This window comes from Suricata suricatta, chromosome 4, assembly GCF_006229205.1.
Source record: "Suricata suricatta isolate VVHF042 chromosome 4, meerkat_22Aug2017_6uvM2_HiC, whole genome shotgun sequence".
Taxonomy (NCBI): Eukaryota; Metazoa; Chordata; class Mammalia; order Carnivora; family Herpestidae; genus Suricata; species Suricata suricatta.
In genome coordinates this window covers 43,441,801-43,467,466 of record NC_043703.1, presented here as the reverse complement: position 1 = coordinate 43,467,466, position 25,666 = coordinate 43,441,801, and the positions used below count along the sequence as shown (strand labels likewise).

The following is a 25,666-nucleotide window of genomic DNA, read 5'->3' as shown; positions in this document are numbered from 1 at the left end:
TTGTCTTTTTATTTTCAGTTTATTTTTTAATTTTTAAAAATATTCACAGCTTGATTATTTTAGTTTAAGTCTTTTGCATTCTCGCCTGGACTACTGCAGTAGCCTTTTCAATGGTATCTCCATGTATCCTTTCTCCATCTTCTAACTTATTTTATTTACTTCTGCAAAACTGTTTTCCTTGAGTATCACTCAGAGCATGTCATACCGAGCTTTTATTTCAAATGACTTAATTTGGCATTCAAGGCTGTTTATAATCTAACCCTCATTCCAGCTTACCTTTCTAACTTTCTGTATTATTTTACATGGATTTTTGTTCTAGTCAGATGGACCTACTTACTCTTTCTTTCATTCTCTATGCTTTCCTTAGTTATACTTTTAGGGGAAAGCTTTTCCCACGTTTACGTCATTCATCTTGTTCTTTTTCTCCTGATCACTGCATTGTTGAATTGTCCCCAGGCTTTTATTTCTTTTTTTTCTTTATTGAGATATTTTCTTTTTTTAAGTAGTTTATTGTCAAATTGGTTTCCATACAACACCCAGTGCTCTTCCCCACAAGTGCCCTCCTCCATCACCACCACCTCTTTTCTCCCCTCTCCGTCCCCCTTCAACCCTCAGTTCGTTTTCAGTATTCAATAGTCTCTCATGTTTTGCATCCCTCTCTCTCCCTAACTCTCTTTCCCTCTTCCCCTCCCCATGGTCCTCCATTAGGTTTCTCCTGTTCTCCTGTTAGACCTATGAGTGCAAACATACAGTATCTGTCCTTCTCTGCCTGACTTATTTCGCTTAGCATGACACACTCAAGGTCCATCCGCTTTCCTACAAATGGCCATATTTCATTCTTTCTCATTGCCATGTAATACTCCATTGTGTATATATACCACCTCTTCTTGATCCATTCATCAGATGATAGACATTTAGGCTCTTTCCATGATTTGGCTATTGTTGACAGTCCCCATGCTTTTAGACCCAGATCAAATGCTTGCTTCTTCAGCAAGTGAAGTACCTGGTTTTTTATTGAATTCTTGGAACATTTTATTTGTATTAAGAAGCATATCACTTTTTACCTAGCACTAAAATTATGTTTACTTATCTCCCTTAATAGATTATAAGGTTCTTGAGATCAGAATTGTTTGTGCCTATTAATTTCATGAATATTTGTTGTACAGTCTGTAGATACTGTGCTGGGCTCTTGCATTAGGAAACTATGTAATCCTCCTGAAAGTGTCATAAGGGAGTATTTTGTCCATATAGATCAGGAAATGGACTCAAAGAACTGTTAAATAATTTATTTTATGATTATAGAACTAATAGGTTACAGATCTGAGCCTCCTCTATCTCATACAGAAGCTGTGGATTTGTACATGCAAAAACATTGTAACAAATGATTGTGGAATGAATGAATTATAAAGAACATAAAGCTAATTACTCTTTGATCTAAAATTGATATTCTTGTGCTGCCCTAAACATTGCCTGTTACCTAGAATGAGCCAAGGAGCCTAGTAATATTGGAAGATTTTGCTATTTTGTGATACATTATTCTTTTCTGTTTTCTTAGTTGGAAGTGCCTCTGTTTGGGAGGTAAATAGATAAAGAAATTTAGGCACATTTTTTCACTCCTTAGTACAAATTACTCATGATACTAATGTGCTATGTTTTAGGCCTGCTGTTCTGTGCAATATAAGGTAATGCTCCATACCTACACTGTGTATTTAAAATGTTACAAAAACATGTAATTCAGAAGTGGCCTGATAGTTTTACCAAGATTGTGAACTTTGAATTTCACAGAAACAGCCCACCCATTTCATGAAACTCTTTCCTTTCACAAGTTGGTAAATTATATTTTTATTATTAGACATTTTCTATCTAGAGTGTGGTAAGATGCCACTAAGTCAGACCAATATCTTACATTATTTTCCTAATGCCAGCCAAAATGCCTTCACTAACTGTAAAATCAATTAAACATGCCTAGAAACTTCCTCACTCCTAAAACACACACATACACACACACACACACACACACACCACACAAAAGTTATTAGTAGTTTGAGTTATCTTTGTAATGTTTTATTATATTATGTTTACACTTTGTTTCCTGAAAACTGTTAATATTTTTTGTTAAGGGGCAAGAAAAATTTATGTTAAAAAGTGTTTAAAAACATCTTACTGTGATTGTAGTTATCTTGGTTTTATAGTTGTTGCTGCTGTTTTCATTTGGTACCATAGCCATGTAGAAACCGTGCAGCGTTTAATTACTGAAGCACCCGGCAGGTGGTACACATAGAAATCAGATGTACACATGGAAACCATAGACCATACAGCTAAGTCTCAAAGAGGGCCCTAGCCATTTCGTAAAATAGATAGATAAACAGAGCAAGGGGACATGGACAGTATTTAAACTATGTGCATGTTTTGTAACTGCAACAAATTGGTAATAGGTGAAGGGAAGAAGAAAAACTCAAACCTCAAAATGTTTTGTACATTTGGCAAAGTTCTAGAGAGTTCTGTGCCAGACGTAATTTGCAAAGTAATGTAGTTTTTGTAACATTTTAGTGCCGCTCAGCCTGTTGCCATGACAGATCTGGGTTTGTTTTTTCTTTGTGTATGTGTATGTTTTAGTAATGTAAACATAACATAAAATTTACCATTTTAACCATTGTAAGTGTAAAATTGGCATGAAGTACACTTACATTGTTAAACAACCATTAGAACCATCCATCTCTAGAATTTTTATCTTCCCAAACTTAAGCACTGTACCCATAAAACAACTTCCTATCCCCCATACCCACCTCAGTCTCTGCCAATCACCATTCTACTTTCTGTCTCTATGAATTCTACTACTCTAGGTACTTCATATAACTGGAATCATATGATATTTGTCCTTTAGTGTTTGGTGTATTTTCCTTAGCCTAATGTCTTAGGGTTCATCCATGTTGCAGCATGTGTCAGAACTGCTGGACTTTTTAAGGCTGAATACTATTCCATTGTGTGTCTGTGTATGTGTGGGTGGGTGCACATACAGGCACACGTGCACACACAGCCTTTTCCTCATTCATCCATTGATAGACATTGGGGTTGTTTCTACTTTCTGGCTAATTGTGAACAATTCTGTTATGAACAAGGTTGTACAAACATCTGTTCAGGTTTCTGCTCTCAGCTCTTTTGAGCATAAAACCAGAGAAGGATTGCTGGGGTGTATGGCAGGTAATTCTACGTTTAATTTTTTGAGTAATTACCGTATTGTTTTCTACAGTAACTGTACCGTATTATATTCCCGCCAGCAGTGCACAAGGGATCTAAGTTCTCCACATCCTTGCCAATTCTTGTTATTTTATTTTTTATAATAACCATTTAACAGGTGTGAGGTGGAATCTCATTGTGGTTTTGATTTGCATTTCCCTATGCTTAGTGATATTAAGTACCTTCCATAGGCCATTTATATGTCTTCTTCAGAGAAATGTTTACATCCTTTGTTTATTTAACTGGTTTGTTTAGTTTTTTGTCATATTAGTTCTTGTTGTTTTCTGAATATCAGTTCTTTGAGATATAAGATATACAAATATTTTTCACATTCTGTAGGTTGCCCTTTTACTCTGTTGATAGTACCCTTAGATGCACAAAAGTTTTAAACTTTGATGAAGTTTGATTTCATGGTTTGTTTTTTTTTTCATTCATTGCCTGTGCTTTTGATGTCATATCCAAGAAATCATTACCAAATCCAATGTCCTGAAACTTTGCTTCTGTGTTATCTTCTAAGAGTCTTACAGGTTTAAATTTAGGTATTTGATCCATTTTAAATTAATGTTTGTGTATGATACAAGTTAAGGGTCCAGCTTCATTGTTTTACGTGTAAATATCGAGTTTGCCCAGCACGATTTCTGTCTTTCCCCAATGAATGGTTTATCCATACTCATCAAAAATCATTTGACCATATATGCAAGCAAGGGTTTATTTCTGGGTTCTTTATTCTTTTGTTCCATATGTCTGTTTTCATGCCAGTACCACACTGTTTAGATTATAGTAATTCATAGTAAGTTGTATAATTGAGAAGCATGAGGCGTTTTCAGGACAGTTATGGCTATTCAGGGCCCTTAAGATTCCATATGAATTGTACGATGAATTTTTCTGTATCTGCAAAAAAAAAAAAAACTTCTTGGTATTTTGATAGGAATTGCATTGAATCTCTAGACCATTTTGAATAGTATTGACATCTTAATAGTAATTCTTTCAATCCATGACCATGGGGTATCTTTGCATTTATTGACACCATCTTTAATTTTTTTTTTAGCAATCTTTTATAGTTTTCAGTGTACAAGTCTCTTAAGTTTATCCCCAAGATTTAATTCTTTTTGATGCTTTTATAAATGGAAGCTTACAACCTGCAGTGGTTTTTTGCTCAGTCCAGCTCTGAGCAGTGACTCGAGGGAATTCCTATGCTGGTTTCCGGAGCCTCTTTTCTCTCTATGTCCCTCTTTTACAAAACTTCGCCCCACAACTTCCAGTTGCTTCAGCCCGCCTGACGTTGATTTTCTCAGCTTGGCTCTCTGCGCTGATTCATGCCTGTGAGCAGAAATACAGAGCTCATCTGGTTCGATTTTGTTTATTTCTCTTTCTTTTAGGGACTATAGTCCTGCACTACTTACTGTCCTATGTCTTAAAACAGTTTCTTTTTTTTTTTACAAGCTGTCCAGATTCGTACTTGTTTGTAGAGGGACGTGAAGTCTGACTTTTGTGCATATAGGAGGATGAGAAGTAGAAATCCTTTAATATGTTTCAAATTATATAATCTGTATTGACAGATGGTATTATTAGCAGTTTGTGTGAATTTTTAAAGTATAAATTTTTATAGTATAAATAGAAATAATTGGTGCTTGAATAGTCCTTTTCTTATATCTAAATTAAAGCTGAGGAAAGGACCCCTAGATAATTGTATACATTTGCTGGTTTTTAAAAGAAAGGTTAACACCTTACGTACAGCTTGTAGAGAAATATGACAGTCCTACACGGTTTATATTATTCTTTGCTTAATCAACTAAATAGTATTGCTCAGGCCCTGCCTCTCAAGGACTCACTCTCACAAGACGGCTTCCCCACTTCAGATGCCAGTTGCAATGAGTGGGTCCCCAGGTTACCCATGTCAGTCCAGTGTGGCTACAAATTGGTGATTCCCATGACCTCCAGCTCAGGTTTGATAATGTGCTATAATGGCTCACGAGATTCAGGGAAACACTTTACTTACTACTATAGCTTTATTATGAAGGATGTGGTAAAAGATACAAATGAACAGCCAGATGAAGTTATAAGATCTAGAAGGGTCCTGAGCACAGGAGCTTCTGTCCCTCTGGAATTTGGTGTGTTCTACCCTTCCGGCACATGGATGTGTTCACCAAACTGGAAGCTCTCTAAACCCTGTTGTTGAGGGGGTTTTATGCGCTTCGTAGGCATAATTGACTGAACCACTGAACGTTGATGACCAACTCGATCTCCAACCTTCTACTCATATTATTGTTGCCTCTGGCAATCAGTCCCCATCCCAGAGCTATTTGGAGGCCCATTAATAGCCACCTCATTAGCATAAACACAGGTATCCTCAAAGAAGCTTATTATGAATAACAGAAGATGTTCCTCTTACCCCAATCACTTAGGAAATTCCAAATGTTTTAGGAGCTCCATTTTAGGAACTGGGGAAGAAACCCAAATACAAATTTTTATTATATCACAGTATCTCAAGTATGTTATTTGCTAATAGATTTTATGTCTAAAAATCTAGTTTGGGGGCGCGTGGGTGGCTCAGTTGGTTAAGCGGCCAACTTTGGCTCAGGTCATGATCTTCCGGTTTGTGAGTTCAAGCCCTGTGTCGGGCTCTGTGCGGACAGCTTGGATTCTGTGCTGACAGCTTGAAGTCCGGAGCTTGCTTCAAATTCTGTCTCCCTCTCTGTCTCTGCTCCTGCCCTGCTCATGCTCTGTCTCTCTGTGTCTCAAAAATAAATAAATGATAAAAAATTTTTTAATTAAAAATAAAAAATAGGGGCACCTGGATGGCTCTGTCGGTTAAGCGCCGGCTTCAGCTCAGGTCATGATCTCGCATTTTGTGGGTTCGAGCCCCGTGTCGGGCTCTGTGCTGACAGCTTAGAGCCTGGAGCCTGCTTCAGATTCTGTCTCCCTCTCTCTCTGACCCTGCCCTGCTCAAGCAGTCTCTCTCTGTCTCTCAAAAATAAATAATAAAAGACATTTTAAAAAAATTGAAAAAAATAAATAAAAATTTATTTTGGAGACAATTTCCAGGTGCTATTTGCCAGATTACAGTTTTAGTATGCTTTTTAAATTTTTGTTACCAGTGTTTGTTGTCTTGAATTAACTCCTTATTGAAGAGGCTGTTTTTTTACTGTTTTCTTTTTATGGGAGCAGGTTGGTAAGTACTTCTGAAGATTGTATGTGGATGTGTAGTTTTGTGTGGGGAGATGAGAGGAAAACCTTTGCCTAATTATGGCCTAATTACATAAAATATTTTTTCACCCATTCTGTATAACAGTCTACTAACATATGTAGATTCCTGGTACATTGTAAATGTTATAATTTGTTTTATGACTCATTTTTCTCACAGAGCTTGTCAAAACACAATAGAAGTAATATTGGAACTGAAGGTGGACCACCTCCTTTTGTGCCTTTTGGTCAGGTAATGACTTCCATGTTGGCAGATGAATTTAATCAGCAAGAAGTGTTTTTCATTTGTATTCAAGCTGTGGTTAGCTTTGTGTTGAACTATTCATTTAGAGGTCATGGAGTTATGTGGAAATATATTAAATGTAGAAATTTAATAATTGTGGTTTTTTTCTTTATTAAATTGTTGATGTAGTTTCTTTTCTCAAGAGCTCTTAACCCAAAGACTGAAGCGGTTAATGGGCACACCTGAAAAGCAACTTATAACTAATTAAGATAGCATGGTGGCAGAGGCTTTGTTTGTTTTGTTTTTAAGAGAGAGAAATTGAAAAGTAAGACACATGTATGCTGTAATTTCCCTCTGTTCAGTAGACACAAAAGAGGGAGAGAGAAAATGCAAGTGTCAACAGCAGGATGAGACATACAGGTGCGAACCCAGAGGCAGGGAAGGCCTCACAGCACTGTAGGGGGGCTTCTGTCCCCGCTCTTCTTCCCTGGGCTCCATTCTGACTTGATCCAAACACCCGTCTCAGTCAAGAATGTAATTTTATTTCTTTTTGGTATTTTTCTTTTTAACCACAGCTCTGGTCCTTCTCAACAAAAGCTAAAAGTTTTCTACTTGACTATTTTTCAACCCACCCTCTGCAAAATGTTACATTAAGGTAACTCCTCAGCTGGCCAGTATCTTAGGCCTTCCTGATTTTACTCAGCATCAAGCTGTTATTCTCACCAGTCTCCTGCGGCCTTTCCATGTTTTATCCTGGATGAGCCTGAGGTTAATCACTGTGGCAACTTGCTCTTTGCTTCATGATGGCACCAATATTTAGCTCTTGGTGATCTGCCTTGGTGTGCTCTTCATTTTTCTTCGAGAGTGCTAGCTCAAGGTGAAGATGAGCTGGGGGCATGACGGGGAAACAGAGCTATAGCATAACAACTTTTTTTTTAATTTGGTGTGAAAAACAGATATCTAGTTGATCAGCAGATAAATGGGTAGAGTCCGTTGACTGGCATCCTTTTCAAAAATCTTCTTTTAGGGTCCACTCAAAATTGAATTAAAGTCATTCTTTCATCATAGCTATTTTGAAAATAATTTAACAATATGTTGACTCTGCTGTGCTTTGGAGCAAGGCACAGTCAAGATGAGAGGAAGCATGATGCCCTGTGGTCTGATCCGTATTGTTGATATTCTCTCTTCCACTAATGTCATAAAAACCTTCACAATGAAAACAGAGTGTAAACAGTCTAATAATTTATATTTTAATAATATAAGTATATGTTAGCAAGAATTTGCTTTCCTCTTAAACATTTTGGTGATAATATTTCTTTTATGAATTACTCAGAGAAACTTATAATTTTGAGAGACAGTGCAGGGAAGGGGCAGAGAGGGAGGGAGAGAATCACAAGCAGGCTCCACACTATCACCGCAGAGCCTGAAGTGGAGCTTAGTCCCATGAACTGTGAGATCATGATCTGAGCTGAAATCAAGAGTCAGACACTTTACTGCCTGAGCCACCCAGGCACCCCTTATAGTTTTTAAAATTAGCAATATATTAAAATGTATAGTTTCACTATACACTCACTACACATCAAATCTATTTTTTAAAAATTCATATTCAACTTATCTTAGCCTTGTACATGTGTCAAAGATAGATAATGCTGGAAGTGTGCTGGTATCAACAGAATATATTAATATTGCTAAAAATCTGTACTTGTACAACACATTTGTGTGAGAGCATCTTTTTCTATTTTTATTAATGAGTTGAGAAAAGGCTCATTTTATAGGACTTTTACTGCTAGGATTGGAAGGGAGAGGAGAATTCAGGGCTTATTTTTAAGCAGTGATGGCCTTTTAAATTTAACTTACGAAATTAAAAATCAAAATCTTTGTAACCTGATTGAGAGAGCAGTTATGTTTTCAGTTTTTGGTTTATAAGTTCAGAGACAGCTCTTTATATTTAAAATAACTGTTCTATACTACTTTACCATCATAGACATATTGTGTCATAATATGAAAATCAAACTCTTGGGCGCCTGGGTGGCTCAGTCAGTTAAGCCTCCGACTTCGGCTCAGGCCAGATCTCACGTTCATGGGTTCGAGTCCCCTATCAGGCTCTGTGCTGACAGCTAGCTCAGAGCCTGGACCCTGCTTTCGGTTCTGTGTCTCCCTCTCTCTCTCTGCCCCTTCCCCTCTCATGCTCTGTCTCTCTCTGTATCAAAAATAAACAAAAAAAATTAAAGAAGAAAAAAAGAAAATCAAACTCTTAATAAAAAACTGAACTTATCTCTTCTTGTACAGCAGTATAGACTGTTTGAAATTTAAAATTATTTAAAGTTATTGTCCTAAAAGCCAACATCTTGGTTCAATGTGTATTTTAAATATGTGCCCTGTTTTAGGTGGTCATTATGTAGCTTTACATTTTATTTACCAGCTACATTTATTTAGAAGTGACTTTAATCAATTTTCTACCTTTATTTTTAAATCTATGGGAAATAATTCAATTTTTATGAGCTCTCAACTGTTAAAGTGACACATTATTTTTTTGAAGTATTACTTTCTTATGAAAAACTTGGATCTCTTTTGGAGTTATAAAGTGTTTTATTTTTTCTTTCTTATTACCAGAAGTGCACGTCTCATGTCCAAGTGGATAGTAGAGAACTGGACCGAAGAAAGACATTGCAAGTTACAATGCCTGTCAAACCTGCAAATGATAATGATGAATTTGAAAAGCAAAGGACTGCTGCTATTGCGGAAGTTGCAAAGAGCAAAGAAGTAAGAAACTAGATCTTTATAAACTCCTCTTATTCTTAGTCATTATGTTCTATTTAAGTCACTCAGAATCATTGTTGTCTTTCCATATAAGGTAACTAATTCAACAAACTTCTGACATTCTTCTTGCAGATTTCAATAGTAGAAATGCCCTGGGCCCTTATGGAGACTTAAGCTCACGCATTTTCCTCATAAGTTTGTTCTTGCTGGTAAACCACTCTTCTTCCCTCCCTTTTCCTTTTCTTCTTAATAGAGTCACAACTGAACACAAAAGCACTTTTCATATTGGCAGTGGATTTTCTGTTGCTAGTTGGGCTAGATACCACTCGTAAGGAATGCGAGTTAAGATCGATCAGAAGAGGGGTGCCTGGGTGGCTCAGTGGGTTAAGCATCTGACTTTGATTCTAGTCATGATCTCATGGTTCACAGGTTCAAGTCCCGGGTCAGGCTCTGTGCCTACAGCTCAGAGCCTGGAGCCTGTTTCAGATTCTGTGTCTCCCTTTCTCCCTCTCTGGCCCTCCCCCCCTCATGTGTGCACATACATGCACACTCTTTTTCTCTTTCTCTTTCAAAAATAAACATTTTTAAGAAAAGATTGATCAGAGGACAAATCAGTGGATCAGGATTAACATTTTTGTTAGTTTTCATTCTTCAATCTACTTAGTAAAAAATAATTTTTTTCTTTGGATCCTATACATTTATGCCCACAAACATACACACACACACACACACACACACACACACACACACACACACCACACACACTATCCATCATGTTCTATTAACAGCCAAATGATTTTCTTCTAATTATTTAAAATTTCTTGCTTATTTGAAATAGGTGTTTTCTCTATTTATTCAGACTTTGAGAAGAAATTTAAGTTCATGAATTAGTTGTTTAGACAGGCTTTCCTTTTCTTAACCAGTGAAATTAGACTACTTTCCTTTATTCAAAACCAGTAATAAAGCTTAGCTAACAACTGCTTTCCTATTTGAATTTGAAGTATAGGTAGGAGACGTATTGACTTTTGATTGTTCTTCCGGCACTGTCTTTCCGTCAGCAGTCTGATCCAAGAGCACGGGCTCTGGAGTCGGGCAGCCTGGAAACGTGTCCTGCTGACAGCCTTCGATAGGTTACTTAGCTTCTTGTGCCTTATCTGTCTTCATCTGTGAACAGGGAGTAATCATGGCACCCACTTCACATGGTTGCTGTGAGACTTAAATTGCTAATCTTTAAAACATTTAAAACCCTGCATGTGGCATTGTTCAAATTTTCCATCACTAAAAGCTTTTAGTAAATGTGATTGTTGTCATTCTTTAGTGTCTTCTATGTTCTAAAGGTACATTTAAAAAAACATTTTTAATGCTTCTGAAATTAATGCATTTTGCATAGTTTACATAAAATATATTTCTTCTTTCCCAAAAATCTATTAACATTATGGAATTTTAAAAGAGTATATGAGGTATATATCAATTTCTTAATTCTTACAGGAAAGCTGTTCTTTTGATATACATTTTTCTCACATAAACTTTCCTCCCAAAACTTTGATGTAGGTATAGCTACCTATTTTCTGGAATATAGTTATACTGTAATATAACTTCATTTTTTAAAGTCATAATTGATCACATTGTATTTTCCATAAATATTTGATAATTGAAAAATCCTAGCTTTCCCAAGGAAACTTAAAACTTCTCAGTTTATGTATGAGAGAACTGATGGTGGTTTAAAACTACCTAATTATGGGGCGTCTGGGTGGCTCAGTCGGTTAAACTCAGCTTCGGCTCAGGTCATGATCTCACGGTTCGTGGGTTTGAGCCCCGTGTCGGGCTCTGTGCTGACAGCTAGCTCAGAGCCTGGAGCCTGCCTCAGATTCTGTGCCTCCCTCGCTCTCTGACTTTCCCCTGCTCGTGCTGTCTCTCTCTGTCTCTCAAAAAAAAAAAAAACAAAAAAAAAAACCAACTACCCAAACTTCCCCAGTATTACCCAGTGGCAAATTTAGGACTAAACCTATGTGTATTATAGATTATCCTTATACTATAGATCTCTCTATATAGGTAAGTACACATACACACATACACACTCACAGATTTATGTTTAATCTAAATGCCTGAACAGTGGGCACCTGGGTGGCTCAGTCGGTTAAGCATCTGTATCTTGACTTTGGCTAAGGGCATAATCTCACAGTTTGTGAGTTTGAGCCCCACATCAGCTTCTGTGCTAATAGTGCAGAGCCTGCTTGGGATTCTCTTCAATCTACTTCCCTCCCCCACTCATTCTTGTGCTCTCTGTCTGAAAATAAATAAATAAACAAATAAATGTCTGAACCGCAAAATCGTAACAGCGCAATTGTTCTGAAAAGATGTTTTATGATCATCCATTTAAACACTTACGTGGATTTGGTGGAATTGGGTACACATGACCAAGTCATGATTTTCATTTATTTTTTCCTTAATTCAGCAAGTTTTTGAAAACCTACATGCTAGGAAGTATTGGAAATGCTTAGATTAGGGGTGCCTGGATGGCTCAGGTGGTTAAGCATCTGACTTTGATCTCAGCTCAAGTCATGATCACTTGGTTCGTGAAGTCAAGCCCCATATCAGGTTTATAGTGTGGAGCCTGCTTGGGATTCTCTCTCTCTGCCCCTCCCCAGTTCATGCTCTTTCTTTCCGGATCACTCTCTTTCTCAAAATAAATAAATAAAATTTAAAATACTTTAAATAATAGGGGCGCCTGAGTGGATCATTTGGTTAAGTGCCAATTTCAGTTCAGGTCATTATCTCATGGTTCACGAGTACAAGCCCTACGTCAGGCTCTGCGCTGGTAGCTTGGAGCCTGGAGCCTGCTTCAGAATATGTCTACCTTTCTCTCTCTACCCCTCCCCTGCTTGTACTGTGTCTGTTTCTCTGTCTCTCAAAAATAAATAAAAACAGACCAAAAAAATTGTGTTTTTTAAATTAAAAATATAAATGCCTATGTTAAGTCAACGAACAAAATAGACAAAAGATCCCTGCCCTTATCAAGCTTATATTTTATTAAAGGAAACAGACTATTTATATGTAAGTGATACGGTAAATTAGACGTCAGTAAGTGCTTTAGGGAGGAAAAAAATAGAGTAGGTTGGGAGTGCTGATTGGGGAAGGGGTACATAGGATGATCAGAAATTAAGAATTCTTTCTGTGTAGTTTACATTCTTTTTTTAAATTTTTTTTGTTTTTTATTTATTTTTGAGAGACAGAGAGAGACAGCATGAGCAGGGGAGGGTCAGAGAGAGAAGGAGACACAGAATCTGAAACAGGCTCCAGGCTCTGAGCTAGCTGTCAGCATAGAGCCCGACGTGGGGCTTGAACCCACGAACCGTGAGATCATGACCTGAGCCGAAGCGGACGTTTAACCAGCTGAGCCACCCAGGCGCCCCTGTGTAGTTTACATTCTAATAAGGACACTAAATAATATAAACATGCTAAATAAGTAAGTTTCAGATTTCAGTTTTAAATAGAGTGATTTGATTAGGTCTCAAGATGATGAGATTTGAGCCAAGACTTGAAGGAGGTAAGAGAATTAGCTCTGTGGTTAGCTGAGAAAGAAAAGTTTTTGCAAAGGTTCTAAAGCAGGAATATATGTTCAAAGAATAGGAAGGCAGCCAGTGGAAACAGGGAGATCAAAGGGACAAGGAGTAGCACATAAAGTCAATGGTGACAATGTAGGTCAGCCTATGTATGGGTCTGTAAACCATGTTAAAAAAAACTAGTCTTTATTCCGAGAGAAATGAGAGCCTTTAGAGGTTTCCAGCACAGCAGTAACATCAAGTGACCTACATTTTAGAAAGCTAGTTCTTGGGGCGCCTGGGTAGCTCAGTCGGTTAAGCATCTGACTCTTGATTTTGGCTCAGGTCACAATCTCACAGTTCGTGAGACTGAGCCCTGTGTCGGCCTTTGCACTGGCAGCACAGAGCCTGCTTGAGGTTCTGTCTCCTCTCTTGGCCCCTCCCTGTCTTGTGCATGCTCTCACTCTTTCAAAATACATAAATAAACATTAAAAAATAAATAAAAAGCTAATTCTGGCTGCTGTGTTCAGAGTAGATTGTGGATAAGATTGAATCAGACAAGTTAGGAAATTACTGAAGTAATCCAGGGAGGGGAAAAATGATGTTAGCTTGGAGGCAGATGGCAGCTCTAAAGGCGGTGTCAAGTGGTGGGATTCTGGAATTTTTAGAGTAGAATTATCACCGTTTCTGAGATGTTGAATGTGGTACATGGGAGAAGGTATCATGAATGATTCTAAGGGTTTGCCAAAGAAATTGGCGGGTTAGAGTTTCTTACTTTGAACTGGAGAAGACTAGTGGAACAGGTTTGAGGATAAAGATGTGGTATTCTGTTTTGAACATACTAACGTTGAAGTATGCCTGTCAGATATCACCAGGCTTCATAGGCAGTGAGACAGAAGAGTATCATTGGAAAAGTGAGCTTTGGAGGAGATAAGCATTTGGAAGTTGTAAGCATACATGGGTGCCTATTTAAAATCATGAAACCAAATGGGATCACCAAGTCAGTGCTGAAGGGAAGAGAAAAAAACTAACAAATGAACCCTGTAGCATCAGAGGTTAGTGAAAGAAGTTGAGCCAGCCAAGGTGCAACTGGGAAGACAGGGTGAAACAAGAGAATGAATGCAGAATTGCATCATGGAGGAAGAAGTGTTGAAATCCTCGAAAGCTATTGTAAGATCATGTAAGATGTGGTCTGAGAAATAATCTACAGTTAGGGAATTCATTTCCGTTAGATCCGTCTAGACATTCATGTGGATGGTAACAAGATAAAATATATGGTGCTAAGAGAAGGTGAGTGAACAGATATCAGTGGGTGGGTTGATGTGAAAATCTATGCTAGTTCTATAATGCTTATTTCAGTTTTTTTAGTGAGGAAGTGAGCAAGGTCAACAGTGACAATGGGGGAGAAGATGTGGGACGTTTGAGAGGTAAGGGGAATGTGTAAAGCAGTGGTCTAGAATACTGGGGGGCGGGGCACTAGGGAAATATGGTAAGATTGCTAGGGAGCATTAAGGACCCCCTTGAGTTTCATGGTCATGATGAGTTTATGGATGCCTAAATTTTATGGTAAAAGAAGATAGTGTCACTCATAAAGGACAACACTAGTTACCTTGTGGGTAGTATTTAAGTTGTGTTGTTTCTAGATATTTATATGTTTAATGAGTAGTCACTGTCTTAAAGCAGTGAAAAACAATTCTGAAAATGTATTTATCCTATTGTTTAATCCATGAAAATGGAAAGAAAATAATAAAAGCATCCAGAAGACAGTGCCAAATGAAAAAGCACTTTTAGAGTTACGGAAGTATATTTAATTTGCTGCAGGTCAGGGTCCAGAGTTCTCAGGTAACTGTGTTTTAATACATTAAGGAAAACAGTAATGTTGCCATGGGTTATGAGTGTTTACCATACGCCAGTTACTAAATTGATCACTGTGTTACTGAGGTCATTTAATTCTTACAATTTCCCAGTTATGTAGGTTTTCTCATCCCTGGTTTAAGAATGAGAAACCTGTGGCTCATAGTAAGTGGAAGTGACTTGACCAAAGGCAGGAGCTGGAAAGTGACTGAGCTAAAATTTAGCCCGTCTTGTCTAGTTGCAGCATGTATGTTCATAACTATACTACACTTTCTCCCAAACTAATGAACTTTGTGTTACACTAATATAAGCTCACATTTTTCTTTATTGTTATGTAAGTGACAACTGTCAGGACTTCCAAATCTATTGCATCAACCAAAAATCCAGTGAGTCTAGTAATATACCTCTGGTCTTTGAAGATGTGGTTTTAATTTTAGTTTAAATAAAATTTAAATATTGTAGTGGTATATCAACTACCCAATAGATATTTTATATGTTGTCTAGTTAGTGCTTATCTAATATAATTTTTGTTTCTGTTCTATTTCTTTATATTTTCATCTGATTCAAAATAATTTCCCAATGTTATATTAATTTACATCTAGGATATTTTCTTTCTGTAATAATTTTATTTTAATTTTTTATTTAAAATTTTTTTTTAATGTTTATTTTTTTTGAGAGGCAGAAAGAGAAAGAGCACAAGCAGGGGAGGGGCAGAGAGGGAGAGGGAGACACAGAATCAGAAGCAGGCTCCAGGCTCTAAGTTGTCAGCACAGAGCCCGACATGGTTCTTGAACCCACGGATTGTGAGATCGTGACCTGAACTGAAGTCGGACGCTCAACCTACTGAGCCACCCAGGCACCCCTTACTGTAATAATTTTAGAATGCATGTGAAAACATTTATTATTATCACTAATAAAAATCAAGCCTTGACTTCTTTCTCTTTTATTGGATCTGTTAGAGCTATAAAGATATTGTATTATCATATATTTAATTTGATATTGTACAAGTAACAGCAGTGGGTTGCTTTCCAATCATGAATTTGTATCTTTACAACTAATGTTCTTTACATTCTTGTCTTTTTTAATAGTTTTGATAAGAAATATCAAATTAGATTTTCAAATGTGATTCAATATAATTATTCAAATAATTCAGGCAAAATAAGAAATATAAACTTCAAAGTTTTTATACATAATTGGTAAGATAGCATATCATATAATTAATGTAAATAGTAATGAGAATTTTAATCCAGTGTCAAAATTCATATTATTTGTTTACTTTTTAAGCTTATATAAATAATCATGTTATTGGATCATAGATATAATGTAACTGATTCCTAGGCATGTTTAGCACCTTGCTACAGATAGACTTGCTATGTAGCTGGTTTTATAACCTAGCTCTCATGATGTCAGTCAAGTATTGTACCCCAGAATTATTTTAACACCTAATCTCCATAATGCTAATATTATTCTATTTTCTTCTATCTGTTGTCTATTTGTTTATTCTGATGACTTGCCTTGAAGACTTAAAGATTATAATTATGTAAATTTTTTATTGCTTGATCTGGACTTTTGTGGAAAGAAGAGATTATGGCCAGCAGGTATTTTTTAAGAAGAATTAGTTAACATAATTGAGAAACTTTTAGTTGCTTGTTTTCCTAGATGCTTTTGGTTGTAGAATAGTCTTTAGAACTATTTCTAAATGTTATCTATTTACATCTCTTTGTCTTTCCCTTATTTAAGACCAAGACATTTGGAGGAGGTGGTGGTGGTGCTAGAAGTAATCTCAACATGAGTGCTGCTGGTAACCGAAGTAGAGAAATTTTACAAAAAGAAAAGTCGACCAAGTCTGAGGGGAAACATGAAGGTGTCTATAGAGAACTGGTAAGGCTAAAGAATCAATCACAAAATTAATGTTTTCTTCCTTACCTGGATGATTTTTGTGTTCTTTCTCATAACTACCCCTGGCTTTATTCAGTGTATGATGAATAGACTTTACAACTCTAAGAAAGGTTTTGTTAAGGATTATAATTAACTTATGGAACATCTGGATTGTTTGAAAGATAATTTACTTAAAACCTCCATCCTTCTTAAATTTCTAATGTCTGGTTAATGTCTTTTGTAATAGATTGATAAAAAGTCATCAAATTTAGTAGAGGACATTTAATGGAGATTATTTTTGATAAGATGATGTCAGGAACATTCTTTCCCTTCCCTTCTCCACATCTTTATCAGATTTTCTTCTGAAATGATTTTGTTTTGTTTTGTTTCACTCTTTGGGAAAAATATATTAGAACAAGTAAATGTATATTATGGTCTCAAGTACAAAATATATTTGGATTTTTAAGATAAAGAATAGGAGTCAAGGTTATTTCTGGTATGCTGCAGTGTTCTCAGATATAAGAGGACTGACAAGAATTATTTTTCTTCTGTCCTTAGAAGTTGAATGACTTTAGATGATTTTATCGGTAGAGTAGAGGATACTAAGACTGGTTTAAATAATAGGGATTTATTATTTCACATAACTAGAAATTCAGAAGTAGATGGTTACAAAGGTTGATAAGTTCAGCAGTATAACAGTATTGGAGCTCTGGTGAGCATCTGTGTGATTTTTTGGCTTTCTTCTCAGGGTTACAGAATTCTCTGTGTATTACATCTTCACACAAAAAGATCAAAGGCAGGAAGGAAAGAGTGTAAGTCTATTTTATCAGACAAGAAAATATTTTCTGAAATCTCCAGAAAATTCCATTTAGGTCTTATTGACTAGAGCTAGGTCACATGTCTACTTCTAAATCAGTCATTGGCCAGGGAGAACTATGGGTCAGGCTGTCTCTTCCTTGAACAAAGGGTCATTTCATTATTTTAAAATAGTCAGTTTTCAGTTTGTACATACAGTGAGCTGAAAAAATATGGTCCCTAACTCAAGAAGCTTTCAAACTTCAGTACATTGATGGGGATGTCTTGGCGTAGAACATCAGAGACCAGCAGTTTGGGGCTGTGGCAAGGATTAGACATATGAAGGGAGTGACATCACAAAGATGGTGGAATTGAGAGCCCCCAGAGTTGGCCTCTCCACCCAAACAACTGTTGAGCTGACAAGTGGTCTCTGAAGCAACGGTTTTGAACTCTGAAGGCTGGTAGTCAAATACTTGAGGATCCAGAAGTGATGAAGAAGGAGGATAATGAAACAGACTTCAGTGATCACATTCCACAAGGAACATAATCCTTGCAAAGAAAATTTGGAAAAGCTACCCCAGAAACCTACAACAGCAGCTTTCATCAAGTAACAATAGCAATCCTTGAGGAGGAGGGAGAATCTGACTTCCAAAATTACTACCATTATTGTATTCAAAATGCCTGGTTCTCAACAACAACAAAAAAATTACAAAGCATACCAAAAAACAACAAAGTATTAGCCATTCATAGGGGAAAAAAAGAAAAGAAATTGACAGGAACCTTCCCTGAAGAAGCCCAGGCATTGGACTAACTAAACAAAGACTTTAAATGCACTACCTTAAATATGGTCAGAGGTCTGAAGGAAAAAGTTGACAACGAAAAGAAATCAAGAGAACAATATATGAACAAGTAGAGAATATCAGTAAAGAGATAGAGACTATAAAAAGAGAAACCAAATAGAATTTCTGGAGCAGAAAAGTATGGTAACTGAAATAAAAAATTAGCAGATTCAACATCAGACTGGAACAGGCAGAGGAAAAGAATCAGTGCACTTTGATATAAGGCAATTGAAATTACCCAGTCTATGATGCAGAAAGAGAAAAGAGTGAAGAAGAATAGAGGATAAGGGAGCCATGGGGTACCATCAAGACATTTCTTTATGGGATATGTTTATTTTACTTATTAAGATCTTGAATTCTACTCAGCTCTGGATTTTTAAAGGAGATTTTGGTTTCTGGAATTTTAGGGTAGATTTTCCTCTTTGAGGTACAGGCTATCAAAACATCGTAGATAGTATTGCTAATGAATATAGAAAGAATACTGGAACAGAAAGAGTAAAAAAATAAAACTACTGAGATAACACCATTTTGTTAGCTTCATTTTATACGTTGCAGTTTTGGAGAAGTGCTATATAAATTACATTGACTTTTTAGGATAGAGAAGTATCAAGCAAGAAAATTTTTCAGTAGATAGTTTTCACTGTATTATTTTCGGAAGCTTTATTCTGATATATACTATTTTCTTTCTTTGTCTTTCATAATTCATTCACTTATTTATAATGGTAGTTGTGAAGTCAGAGAGTATTGAGGCACAACCCCACATATCATACAGAATTTTCCTTGACTATTAGCATGAACAAACAGCAAGTACATGTTGTATTATACATTTTTCCATAAGCATGAATGTAATTTTTAATTAAGAAACAGTATATATAGGGGTGCCTGAGCGGCTCAGTTGGTTAAGTATCTAACTCTTGGTTTTAGCTCAGATCATGATTTCACAGTTCATGAGTTCGAGCCCCACATTGAGCTCCATGCTGAAAGCATGGAGCCTGCCTGGGATTCTCTCTCTCTCCCTCTCTCTGCCCCTCCTCCACTTGCTCTGTCTCTCAAAATAAATAAACTTTAAAAAAAAAGATTAAAAAAAATACATATACTTAAAAACTTATACCTTGCTTATTTATTGGCCATTAGCATAGCTTTGCTCTTAATTTCTTACAGGTTGATGAGAAGGCTCTAAAACACATAACAGAAATGGGCTTCAGTAAAGAAGCATCGAGGCAAGCTCTTATGGATAATGGCAACAATTTAGAAGCAGCGCTGAATGTACTTCTCAACAGCAATAAACACAAACCTGTTACAGGTCCACCTCTGAGAGGTAGAATTCATTAAGCTACGTGCCAGATAGTATTATTTTTTTTCTGGCTGAGGTTTTGTTGCTGGGCTTGGGGCGGGGTGGGGGGTGGGTAACGTGGTAAGTGGAAGGAGCACCAGTTTGGGAATCACAGAGACTTGTGCAAGTTCCTCTAAGTTTCTTTATCTTCATCTTTATGTCAAAGAGGTCTGATAATACCTTATTTAAGAGGGTTGTTTAAGTAATAGAGAAAATGTGATATAAAGTGAGTAGTTCTATTGATTGTTTTTAGAACTGTGTGCCTTGTATAAGTGATTGTAAACTTTTTAAAATTAATAAGAACATGACTTACTTAGTGTTATTCTTTTGTCATTCAAGTCTTAATCCTATATTCTTTTAAAGGATCAGTGGCTAAAGAAAAGTTTTATAAAAGTGATTTTTTTTCTCTTAAAAGGTAATTTACATGAACAAATTTAAATTTTCAGATAGATCATTTAGAGGACTAAAGGTGCTAGTTGATATACTCATTTAAAAACTTATTTATTTAAAAGATCCAGAATATATAAAAAATATGAAAAGAAAGAAATACAAAATCATACTTCAGGTGACTGGTGATTATATTTTAGTGTATTTTCTCTTTTTGTTTTTGCATGTACAATAAATATGTCTTGTTTTACTTCTTCAGGTAAAGGAAAAGGCAGGGGGAGAGTAAGATCTGAAGAAGAGGAGGAGCTGGGAAATGCAAGGCCATCAGCACCAAGCACGTTATTTGATTTCCTGGAGTCTAAAATGGGGACTTTGAGTGTGGAAGGTAGGCTACCTTTAAATGGATTTTTTTAATTAATTTTGAGAGAGAAAAATAAGAGTGAGAGTACAGGGGAGGGGCAGAGAGAGAGGGAGAGAGAATCCCAAGCAGGATATGCACCATCAGCACGGAGCCCAACATAAGGTTCAAACTCACAAACTGTGAGATCATGACCCAAGCCAAAATCAAGAGTTGGATGCTTAACAAACTGAGCCACCTGGGTGCCCCTGAAGTAGATTTCTTTTAAAAAGACCAAACATTATTTTGAATTGTACCCAAAAAAGTTTAATAAAGCAACTGACAGTATAACTTCTATTCTGGGTGATAAAAATTAAAAATTTTAAATTACAAATTTACTGTTTAACAGAAATGCAGAACAGAATTTTTAATTGCTACAGTCTGAACGTACAAAAGGCAGCTTATGTTGCCCTCTAACTCTATGATAGGTAATATTGCCAAACTCTTTCCCCCAACCTCACTGGATAAGAGCTTTAGCTATGAAAAACTGATTTGTTATGTTGGAGAATTTATTATTATATAATCTTACCTAACACTTTGTCAAATTGGTCCATCTCTTCTTTCTCCACATATTACACATTATGTGCAAATACTCAAACAATGAGTGAGATGCTCCCATAGTATGATATATTCCTTAATGTGATCATATTTTAGTGATGAACATAAACACTGAAAAGATAAAATATGTTAAATGTGTATCTTTTTTCTAAGCACAGATTGTAGTATTTTCTAAAATAGTGTGTTTTTAAAAATATGATTTCAAAACATTAGGAAAATACCCTTTTTCTTTTAAATTCCTTTATTATTTATTTAAGAGAGCACGAGCAGGGGCTGGGCAGAGGGAGGGAGAGACTCCCACCAGGCTCAGCCTCTCCGGAGAGCCCAGTGCCAGGCTGGATCTCATAATCGTGGGATCGTAACCTGAGCTGAAACTGGAGTAGGGTGTTCAACCAAGGGAGTCGCCCAGGGGCCCCAGGGAGATACACTTTTAAATTCAGTTTTTCTCTTTCAGATATATTTTTAATTTTAAAAAAGGTTGGAGATAAAATGCTGTGATAACAAATTTGAAACGTCCAGATTTCATGAAAAGGAAGCTCATTTCTAGATTATATAGAAAAGTCAATGCATTTTGAAAAAATGTTTGAAGTGGGTGAGATTTGTAAGCACACATTTAACAGCAATGTTTTCTTGGTTGTAAAGCATAATGTATTGGTTTCCCATTGATGTTTAATAGATTACCACAAATTTGGTGTCTTAAAACAATGCAAATTTATTATCTCATAGCTTCTGTGGGTCAGGAATCCAGACAAACTTAGTTGGGACCTTTGCTCAAGATCTCACATCCTGAAATCATGATTTCAGTTGGGGCTTGACCTTGGCTGAGGCTTGAGGTTCTCTCAAGCTCACTGGTTGTTAGCAAAATTCGGTTCCTTGTAGATTAAGACCATAGCCCCCATTTTCTTGCTTGGTGTTCCCTGGGGAGCTTTTAGCTCCTGGAAGCTCTTGGGTTCTTGCCGCCCGACCCTTAGTAAGCAGTTCCATCATGTTTGTTTGCTTCTCTAAAGCCAGTAAGAGAATCTCTGCTGCTTCTTCAAATCTCTGACTTCCTGATATTTTTGTTCCAACCTCCTTTATACTCTCCCAATCAGAACTGTGGTGATTTTCTTTTATCCCTCTGTCTCCCTACATTTGCTTTTGACTTCTGCATGTCTCCTAAATCATAATGAGGTTGAGACTGAGAATAGTAATTTATCTGTGACCCATGTGCCTATAATGCTTCAGTTCTCACAGAACATATTCTATACCAATAAAATGAAATAATATTAGCACTCCATTTGGAAAAAGGATTCACAGTTAATTAAGATACATGACATGGATACTGCACTCAGAAACAAACGTCAGTGTCTTCTGAGGAGACAGTTTATGAAGACATCTGGTAATACAGGGTTTTGTTTAAGTAGATGTGTTTTATTTATGTCACTGCTATTAATATGACATAGAATTTGCTAGCATGTGAGAAAAATATGGACTTTATAATAATAATATTCCCGATCCTTGGCCTTTACAAGATACAATCTGACCTTCAGACACATCCGCGGAGGAATATTGGCTCAAAGACAAGCCAAGTAGAGGGAGCTCTGGGCACCCAGGCTTGGAGCATCGGAACACCAGTTCCTGCCTTTGGGACAGTGTGGGAGAGGTGGGGCCATAGGGCCTGAGATGGAAGCAGTCGCTGGGGTCGCATCCAGAGCACTTTGCCCTAAGGAGTTTTTATTTTATCTAGATGGCAGTGCAAAGCTGTGACAGCTGGGAAACTTCATTGTTCAATGAAAGTTTGGTGCTTTCAGGCAACATTTTTCTTTTCCTGTGTCTGCAAGGGGGAAAATGGGATTGAGACTGAAGTGAGACTTCATTATAAGGGCTCCGAGAAATTCTTCATTCTATCAATGTATTTTACGTAGTGTTTATTCGTACCAGGTCTATGGCAAGTGGTGGGGATAGAGCATATAATACAAATAGCTCTTTTAGAACTTTTGGGGAATTACAGGGATCTTGTAGCTCTTACCCCAGAGAAGCCACAAACTAAAGGGACATAGAAATATTATCATTTACTTGGTGTAAACAACCCTGAAGAGCATATAAAGGCAGTTTTGAATACAGTAATCGGACATGATTTATATTTGTATAGACACTCCTTGGAGACATTGCAGGCTCAGTTCCAGACTGCCAGAATAAAGCATATACTGTAATAAAGTGGGTTAAATAATATTTAAAAAATTTTCAACCCATATGGAAGTTGTGTTTATACTGTACTGTAGACTATTAAATATGCAACTGCAGTTTGCCTAAAGAACAATGTACAGACCTGCATTAAAAACACTTCAGTGCTAGAAAGGGTTAACCATCCTCTGAGCTTTCAGAAAGTCATAATCATTGATGATAGATCACCAAAAAATAATTAATAATCAATTTGAAATATTGCACAAATTACCAAAATGTGACACAGCCGTGAAGTGAGCAGGGTTGTTGGAAAAAAATGACACCAGTAGACTTGTCGGACGCAGGGTTGCCCCAGACCTTCAGTTTGTAAAAACTGGAGTATCTGTGAGGCACAATTAAATGAGGTTTGCCTGTAATCTGTCAGACTTAGTCCTTTATTTCAAAGTTTCAGTGCCAAAATAAGACCACTAGTTATTTTGAATGGCGAGGAAATACTTTACTCAGGCAGACGTGGAAATACTGTTTGGTTTAATATGTCATTGTTTTAAATGTCTGACCAGAAGCTGAATCTGTCGGTAGCAGCTCTTCTGACCCTAAACTTTTCCTTTGATGATGTTGACATCATTCGTAAGAGATTATAACACATGACCACAAACAGCTGGACAATAAAATGATATGTATACATACTGAAGATGATTGTGCTTGTAGATGTTTCTGATATTGTCCTGGCTCTGCCTTCATGTAATCCCACTACAGTGAAGGTGACAGAATAGATGTGAATGCTCTGTGTGCGGTGGCCTCACTGTCACTCTCTCTCATTAAACCCACTCAGTACTACTGTAGTGTTCTTAGGTGAGCTGGGGTTCATAGTAAAATAAATGGATGAGGCAAACAACTGAATTGTTTCTCTGCTCATTTTATGGTTTTATGGTTTTTTTAAATTGGAAATAAAACCTAAAATAACTTTATGCTTTCATAAAATTGAATTTCCACATTGGCCTTCTCTCAGAATTTGGTCATTTTTCCATAAATCTTAGGTTCTCAGATTAACTCTTTATTGATGGGAGAAAACGTTGGCCATTTTCCGAAGGAAAATCTAGAGGGCTTTTCGGGATGCAGTCTCCATAAATGTTTAATGATTGAATGCCTTATGGACAGCTACTGAAAAACATTAGGATCTTACCATTCAAAAAAACTTTTTTTATGTTTTTTATTTATTTTTGATTGACAGAGAGAGACAGCATGAGCAGGGGTGGGTCAGAGAAAGAGGGAGGTACAGTATATGAAGCAGGTTCCAGGCTCTGAGCTAGCTGTCAGCACAGAGCCCGATGCGGGACTCGAACCCACAAACAGTGAGATCATGACCTGAGCCGAAGTTGGACACTTAACTGACTGAGCCACCCAGGCGCACCACGGATCTTACCATTTTAATGTCCAAACCATTGGTGTCATTATCTGGGTCTGTTGCAGTCCCATATTGATTATAAAGAAATAATCATGATTCAGTGATATATATATCTGGGATTTTTAAATTTTCATTTCTAGTTTAGTTGAATAATCAAATCTTTCTTGGTTCTATGTTTTTTATCATATAAGCTATCAGAGGATTTTGTTTGATGTTAGTATCCTAGAAATCGTCTTTCAGCCGAGTAAATAAACCTCGGCCTGGATGGACTTCTTACTGTCGTATCAGATTCTGTGTAATGTGTCAGGCTTCTTGGAGAAAAAAAAGAATGAACTTCTGACAAATTTAAGGCAAGTTAGCAACACCTTTACTTTCACATTATATCATATATTTTTATCTAAAAGGTGGCTATCATTTTTTTATTCTAATTTTTTTTTTAAATTTTTTAAATACTTTTTTATTATTTATTTTTGAGAGACAGAGAGAGACAGTGCGACCAGGGGAGGGTCAGAGAGAGAGGGAGACACAGAATCCGAAACAGGCTCCAGGCTCTGAGCTAGCTGTCAGCACAGAGCCCGACGCGGGGCTCGAACCCACGAACCGTGAGATCATGACCTGAGCCGAAGCCGGACGCTTAACCGAGTGAGCCACCCAGGCGCCCCTAATTTTTTAAACTTCCATCAGAGGTCATTGATCATCACATGTACTTTTCTTAGAGATTTTCTCTTAACATTACTTTTTGTTGTATCTTTAAATTGGAATCAAACATAACTCTAGTTGGCATTTTTATCAGTATTCTGAAAAAAATGAGATTGGATTACATTGTTTTCTGAGGGTAATCACTAATTAAAGTGTTTCTTTGTGATATATAATGACTTGATGTCAGCTTGGGAAGATTTCATTGATCAGCTTGTGATAGGGTAGAGTTCCAAAAGGCTCTTTGTATATAGATTTTTTTAATTTGGTTTTACAGATTAGACATAATTGGTGGCTAGATTATCAATCCAACTTTCAAAAATCATTTTTGTGCCATCGTATACTTTATCAATGTATCAACTTGTGATACATAACTACCACGTAAATCAATGTCC

The 25,666-nt window shown here is 36.7% G+C and overlaps 1 protein-coding gene across 1 annotated transcript in view; it reads left to right on the top strand.

Annotated features, from left to right (window-relative positions):
* Nucleotides 1-25,666, top strand: part of TDRD3 (tudor domain containing 3) — a 163,385-nt gene that overhangs the window by 83,850 nt on the left and 53,869 nt on the right. The window contains 5 exon segments of the mRNA XM_029936632.1: nt 6,602-6,673; nt 9,278-9,427; nt 16,561-16,701; nt 19,494-19,650; nt 20,312-20,437. Coding sequence (XP_029792492.1) covers nt 6,602-6,673; nt 9,278-9,427; nt 16,561-16,701; nt 19,494-19,650; nt 20,312-20,437 — 646 coding nt within the window.